The sequence below is a fragment of the Geospiza fortis genome, unplaced genomic scaffold (assembly GCF_000277835.1).
Source record: "Geospiza fortis unplaced genomic scaffold, GeoFor_1.0 scaffold97, whole genome shotgun sequence".
Lineage (NCBI taxonomy): Eukaryota > Metazoa > Chordata > Aves > Passeriformes > Thraupidae > Geospiza > Geospiza fortis.
Genome location: NW_005054343.1, coordinates 2999086 through 3005443, shown reverse-complemented (window position 1 = coordinate 3005443; position 6358 = coordinate 2999086). Strand labels below are relative to the sequence as shown.

The 6358-nt window shown below is 60.6% G+C and overlaps 1 protein-coding gene across 1 annotated transcript in view; it reads right to left on the bottom strand.

Annotated features, from left to right (window-relative positions):
- Window positions 1-6358, bottom strand: part of FCSK (fucose kinase) — a 7632-nt gene that overhangs the window by 969 nt on the left and 305 nt on the right. Inside the window, exons 2-22 of the mRNA XM_031058488.1 lie at window positions 6320-6358; window positions 6172-6222; window positions 5959-6084; window positions 5765-5837; window positions 5374-5471; window positions 5145-5225; window positions 4937-5056; window positions 4614-4755; window positions 4158-4285; window positions 3954-4055; window positions 3353-3523; window positions 3212-3279; window positions 2699-3069; window positions 2256-2466; window positions 1988-2154; window positions 1667-1894; window positions 1392-1535; window positions 1118-1237; window positions 858-1045; window positions 562-661; window positions 1-43 (exon numbers count right to left, since the gene is read on the bottom strand). The exon at window positions 1-43 is cut by the window's left edge and continues 151 nt beyond it; the exon at window positions 6320-6358 is cut by the window's right edge and continues 46 nt beyond it. Coding sequence (XP_030914348.1) covers window positions 1-43; window positions 562-661; window positions 858-1045; window positions 1118-1237; window positions 1392-1535; window positions 1667-1894; window positions 1988-2154; window positions 2256-2466; window positions 2699-3069; window positions 3212-3279; window positions 3353-3523; window positions 3954-4055; window positions 4158-4285; window positions 4614-4755; window positions 4937-5056; window positions 5145-5225; window positions 5374-5471; window positions 5765-5837; window positions 5959-6084; window positions 6172-6222; window positions 6320-6358 — 2771 coding nt within the window. The remainder of the gene's footprint in view (window positions 44-561; window positions 662-857; window positions 1046-1117; window positions 1238-1391; window positions 1536-1666; window positions 1895-1987; window positions 2155-2255; window positions 2467-2698; window positions 3070-3211; window positions 3280-3352; window positions 3524-3953; window positions 4056-4157; window positions 4286-4613; window positions 4756-4936; window positions 5057-5144; window positions 5226-5373; window positions 5472-5764; window positions 5838-5958; window positions 6085-6171; window positions 6223-6319) is intronic.

Here is a 6358-nt window from a genome sequence, read left to right as displayed (position 1 = left end):
TGCCAGTAGCACTCCAGGCACTTGCCAAGGAGCATCAGGTCACCTGCAGAGGAGGGAATATTGCAAATTACTTGTCTCTGTTTCTCACCCAAAGGGCAGAAACATGCTCAGCCCAAGCTAAATTCTGCCTTCTCTTTTCCAGTTCCTCCCAGCTCTGCCGGCCAAGCAGGCAACCCCAGCTCTGTCACGTTGCTATTTTTAATCCTCCACAGGGGGAGGATTTGCCTGCTTTAATGTTCCAGCTTCCTCTCTGCAGCAGCCAAATAAACCCACTGCACTGACCAGGCATGGCCCCCAGCCCTGTCACCAATGGTGCACTGCTAATCAATCAGATTCAGCATGTCTGACCCCCTCTTCCTCAAAAATCTTTGTTCAAGCCTGAATTTTGGGGTATTGCCTGGTGAGGGTGGGCTCAGGGGAGGATTTGAAGCTTCTGCAGCTGCAAGAGCCTGCACCCCCCAGCCTTCTTCCCCTCTGAGACTGCACAGCCTCTCCCTGGGAAAGTTTCTGTTTCTTCAGCTGTTAAAAGGGCCAGCCTGGCCTAGGGAAGGGGGCTCACACCTTGCCTCAAGGCCTGGGCACACTCCTCAGCATTGCTCACCAGCGCGTCAGCATTTTGCACGATGGAGGGCAGCCTGGCATACCAGTTCCTCACCACATCCTGCAAGAGGCCAGAATGTCCCTGTCACTGTCCTCCTGGCTCTGGCAGCACCTGGGGAGGTAGTGCTGCACCCGTGGCCTTGGGGTGCCAGCTCCCTCTGGGGTGGCAAAGCTCTGCACAAGTGAAGGGGATGCCACAAAAAGCTACAGGGGGAGCAGAGGCCAGCCTGTGACACCCAGAGGCACCCAGGCATTACCTGGAGCAGGTTGCGGGCCAGGCGAGTCTTCCCCGTGTACACCAGCAGCAGATGATCATTCAGAGTCTGGGTAAAACCATCAGGGACTGAGATCTGCTCCACTTCCACTCTGAGTGGGAGCTGGGCCTTCGACCTCCCGATTTTGATGCCAGGAATGAGCCCACCAACCTGGTCCTGCCAGCCACCCCCTGCAGGGCAGAGGGTTGTCAGTCACTGCTGGGACCCCCACCTTGTGGGTCAGCTGCTCCCCCAGGCCCTACCTGTTGTGAGCCTCTGCTCCAGGTGCAGCACAGCATGGATGAGGGACTCAGTGCTGGCAGCCTTCCCTGCTGCCCGGTACAGGGATGCCATCACTGCTCCTGCCAGGATGCTGCTGGTGCCTGCAGGGAGCACGGGTAAGGCCAGGCCAGTGAGGCATTGTTGTGCCCTGGGGGCTGGGGGGCAGCAAGGGGGATGCCCCATGCTGGTGCTAGTAGCAGGAGACACTGCCAGGCACCAGTGAGGGACTACCCAGCCCCTTCCCTACAAACCCACCGAGGCCAGACCCATGGGGCAGCTTGGACCAGGTATGCACCTCAAAGCCACCCCCAAAATTCTCCATCAGCTGGGCCCGTAAAGGTCTCTGTGAGGGGAACTGCACAATCTGGGTGCAGATAAAGGCAGCTTTGAGCAGGGCTCCTGAAAACAAAAAAGTAAAGCTGATGCCTGCTGTGCTACCTGCTCCCTCATCCCACTGGCCCCGAAAAGGGCCATCCTGGCACCAACGGGACATTGCAGGTACAGAGCCAGGCTGGCAGGTGACCCCTCACCTGGTGCATGTGGCTGGCAGTAATCCTGTAAGTGCTCCAGCTCCCGGCACACCAGCTCTGCCACCACCTCGCCCTGTGGTGTCCCGCTGAGGCTGACTAGGCGCAGCTCCGGCTGGGCAATGCGCCGCACCCGGGCGCCAACAGGCCGGCACCCATCCACCAGCACCGCCACGTCCACCACGGCCCCCCCGTGCTCATAGGTGATGGGGGGTGTGTCACTCCAGCCACCTGCCAACGCTCACCATCAGCCTCCTGGGGCACCCTTACTCCTGTTCCCTCAGGAGTGAGACAAGGATCATCTGACTCAGGGAATGTGCTCACCAGAGAGGTCCAGGCGGGCTGGACACACTGCCTGCACCCAGTGGCCCAAGGGTGGCAGCTCCACCTGTTCTACAGTGATGAACTGGCATGAGGACATCACTGCCTGCCGGACGAGGATCTGCTCAGCCCCCTCGTAATGCCGAGCTGCTCTCACCAGCAGAGCTGGCCTGGGATAAGAGAGATGCTGAGCCCACTGCCACATCTCCATGACATCACCAATGCCTGGAATGCGAATGGGGCAGCTGCCTCTTGCCAGCCCCAGCCTCACCGGCTCATCCACTTCTGCCGCTCAGCAGCCAGCTCCTGGACACCCCCAGCGATGTCCCCACTCTCCAGGCACCCAAAAGCTGAGGCCCACTCCCTGTTGGCAGCAGGACCACTCCGCAAGCCTCCTTCCCCTCGTGCCATGCAGCCCAGGACCTCGGCAATACAGGCAAGTGCCCGTGCTGCAATACCAGCATCGCTGGCCGTGGAGGCAACTAGAAAATAAAATAAAAGGATGTTGCAAAGCACAGCCAGGCCACACTGCACCCCAACCAGCTTCTGCCATAAGCTATCCCCAGGGGAGCGGGACTTGAATCGCTTGCACCCACCCAGGTTTGTTGGATGCCCTGCAGGTACACCCCTGCAATAGGGGCGGGATCATTGAAGGCAGCGGGGAGCACTGAACAGTCCTGATAATGAGAGATGCAGCTTGTGAGTCCAGCTCACCTTCGTCCAGTGTGTCCAGCATGGCCTTGTGGTAGCCCTCATGGACAGCACTGCGGGCAAGCGGCAGGAGGCTGCTGTCCTGGCGCCCCAGCAGCACCCGCCGCACCTTGTGCTGCCCCTGCAGGAAGAAGAGGGCCTGGCGGGCGCCCAGCTCAGCTTCCATGTCCAGGCAGAGCAGCAGCTCCTGCCAGGACATGCGCCAGGCTGTTCGCCAGCGTACCAGCTGCTCACTGGGCACCAGGGCCAGGCCCAGCAGCCACAGCACATCCTCCAGCCCCAGCGCCTCGCGGGCATGCAGCACCGGGAAGAGCCGGGCGCTGAGCAGGCAGCGGCTCCTCCGCAGTGTCTCGGCATCCCAAAGGTCCCCTTCCCTGATGGAGGGAGAAACCATCAGCATGGCCCTGGGGCTTGAGGACACTTTACATGAGGGGAGCCGGAATGTGGGATAGGTTGAGGTGGTCATGACACCTCAGGAGCTGGGTGTCCCGTCCCACTCTGACATGTGGCACCTACCGTACACCCGTTCGTTGGAAAAACTCAGCCCAGGGCACGTTCAGGTAGGTGGCTTTTTCCACAGGGCTCTGCAGGGACACAGAGGGGCTGGTCACACTTTGGTTTTGCTGGGAGCCTTGTGCCACCTCACTGCCCCCTTACCTGCCAGTCGTCAAGGCGGCCAGTGAGAGTGAACACGCGGCAGGGCAGGTCACGCAGCCGGACGTGGTGGCCCTGCAGGACAACATCACGCAGGGGACAGCCCCGCAGGGCCGCTGAGGAGCCCACGTCGAGGCCCGAGAGGAGGCAGCCAGGACCAATCACCAGGGGACCCTGAGGAAGAATCAACAGTGGCATGGCTGGTCCCCAAATCAGAGCCAAATCCTGACCTTGGAATGGGACAACCACCCTGAGAAACAAGCTGGTGCCAACACAAGCCAGGTGACAGGATGTAATTTCGTCACAAAGCTGCAGAAACACAGACTACAGAAATTCAGTCCAGGCAACAGCCTGCAGAGCTCCCAAAGGAGAGGGTCTTCCCTGGTTCCCAGCTCAGGACAGGCCAGAAGTGACAATCTCATCCCCTTGCTTGCAGAGGGTGCCAGCCACCAAGGTGCCCAGCACCGGCCAAAAGGCAGCCACAAAGGGGAAGGGCACCCCAAATCTCACAGCTGTGGTTCCTCCATCCTAGGCAGCAACATGTCACCCTGCTGCCCATTCAGTGCACTGAGAGCTGTGCATCACCCCCATCCTAGTCAGGTACCTGGAGGTGACAGTGCTGGATGACACTGCCAGCTGCCAGCTGCACAGCTCCTTCCAGCACGCAGTTGGTGACCGAAGAGCCATCCTCCAGGAGACTGGGCTGCTGCCAAGGGCACAGAGACACGTGGGACCAGGGGCTGGGCACACAGCCCAAAGCAGCCCCCAAAAAACACGCATGAGCAAGGCTGGGGATGGAAGGACATACATCCACGTGGGAATGGGCTGTCTTGCAGAAGTGGAGGTGGGTGGCAGAGCTAGGCAGGAGGGTCAGGCTGCGGATGTGGTCGCTCGCAGAGGAGGTCATGTAGTCATAGGATGCGTTGGGAATGCAGGCTGGGGGGGACAGGAGAGCTTTCAGCACACTGACAAAAAAAGTGGGTGTGTCTGACACTCACGTGAGCCAGGCTGAACATCCCCAGCTGAAGGGGCAGGAGTGGAGACCTGGGGACCCACAGCTGTGGGGTGACACAGATGACAAGCAGGCCCTGACCACCCCATCTCCACCCATGCAAGGAAGAGGGCCCAGGAACGGGTCACATCACATGCACTCAGCACAGCACAGAATCATAGAATGGTTGGGGTTGGTAGCGATCTTGAAGATCACCCTGTTACAACTGCCTGGGCAGGGACACTCCACAAGAAGTGGGAAGGAAGCACTCACCCATGCTAAGAGGGAAGCCATGGAGAGCTGTCCACAGCACAGAGCGAGCACTCCTCACACTGGCATCACCACCACCCTTCACAAAACCTTCCTCTGTCATCCCCCCTGCCATGCACAGCACAATGTCGAAGAAGAGGGAGAGCTGGGGAGAGAAGGGACTTCTTGAGTCCAGTCATCCTGAACCCCACCCTGCTATTGGGTGCTCCCTCCCACTACCTCTCCCACCCAAATCTGGCCGTGTGAGGGCAAACAGAACCTACAGAGGTGCCCAGCAGTGACACCTGTGTGGCAAAGGGTCCCGTCCCCCCACAGAGAGCTGTCACCTGGATGGGTGGTGCCCCCGAGTCCAGCCCCATGTAGGTGCAGGCATCCAGAGGAGGGATGACATGGGTGGCCAGAAGCTGCTCAGCAGCATCCGAGGAGAAGAAAACAATCCCACAGACCTGCCAGGCACATCAGGGCTGAGGCTGCAGCTGTGGTGACACAAGGGAGGGGGCTGGCAGGGTCACCAACACCTGAGTTGTGCCATACCAGTGGGACAGTGCCATCTGGCCCTGCACACTGCTGGATCTGGGCCTCCGTGCCTTTGTAGATGATGTCATGCACCAGCCCCTAGGAGCAAAACCACCCCAGTGAGCTCTTCAGGGAACCCCAAGCCAAGCAGCCACAGCAGTGCTGTGATCTCAGCATCCAAGGGATCCAAGGATTGGGGATCCCTGCACCTCCAAGGGATGCCTCTGGATGGGGGAGCTGCCCCAACCTGCTCATTGGTGAGGTAGACCCCATGGTTCCTGGCATATGCTGGGCTCCCGGGCACTGCGATCACTCGGACACCCTGGAAGCCATCCCAGTCAATCCCTGGGGGGAGGGACAGAGATCAGTGCCCACTGGGGCAGTGTATGCACTCACACTGGGCACAACTGACTGAAAACCTGGACCACAGCAGCAGAAGTGACAGCAGCATCCAGCCTTGGCCACCTCACTGCAGGCACAATGGATGCTCCCAACCGTGCACAGGACAGCAATAACTGAGCATCCACACCCTCATGGGAGCACAGCACAGGCTGAACCAGGCTGCACTGCTGGTTCAAAGAACCCCGTCCCACACCAAAGCAGGTGCTGGAAGCAAGGGCTGGTGTCCAGCCACTCACCTGGTGTTGAGGGCACGGTGAGGAGCATGTCGGTGCTGCAGACCCAGACGCCAGGGGGGGAGCCCACACAGAGCTGCCAAGAGAAGGACCACGTGCCCAGGGACGGCAGGGAAGGAGCCCAGGAACCCAACACCGCTTCCGTCTTGCTGGGAGCCAAACCCAGCCCCAGGGCCCCATCCCCAGGCTGCACAGACCCGGTGTGTCATGGTCCCCAGCAGGCTGTCCAGGTTGCAGACCAGCGCTTCGGCTGGGGCGCCGGGCTCCTCAGCAGGCAGGCAGGTGAAGGCACGGCCACAGTCGTCGAAGGAGAAGTCGCGGCCCTGGTGGGACGGAGAATATGGGGGGGGTCACCGGGAGGGAGCGGGTGCAATGAGCGGTCCCATGCTGGGCTGCAGGTCGGCTCTCACCATGTGCAAGATGAGGATGCGGGCGTCCCTCAGGACATCAGCGGTCACCACCTGGGAGAGGACAGCCGGGGGCAGTCAGTGGAGACAGGACAGGCACGCCCCCTCACTTCCAGCCTCCCCGGACCCACCAGAAGCTGTCACGTCTCACCGTGCACCCGGCCCGTGCGCTGAGGTGCTCGGCCGCACC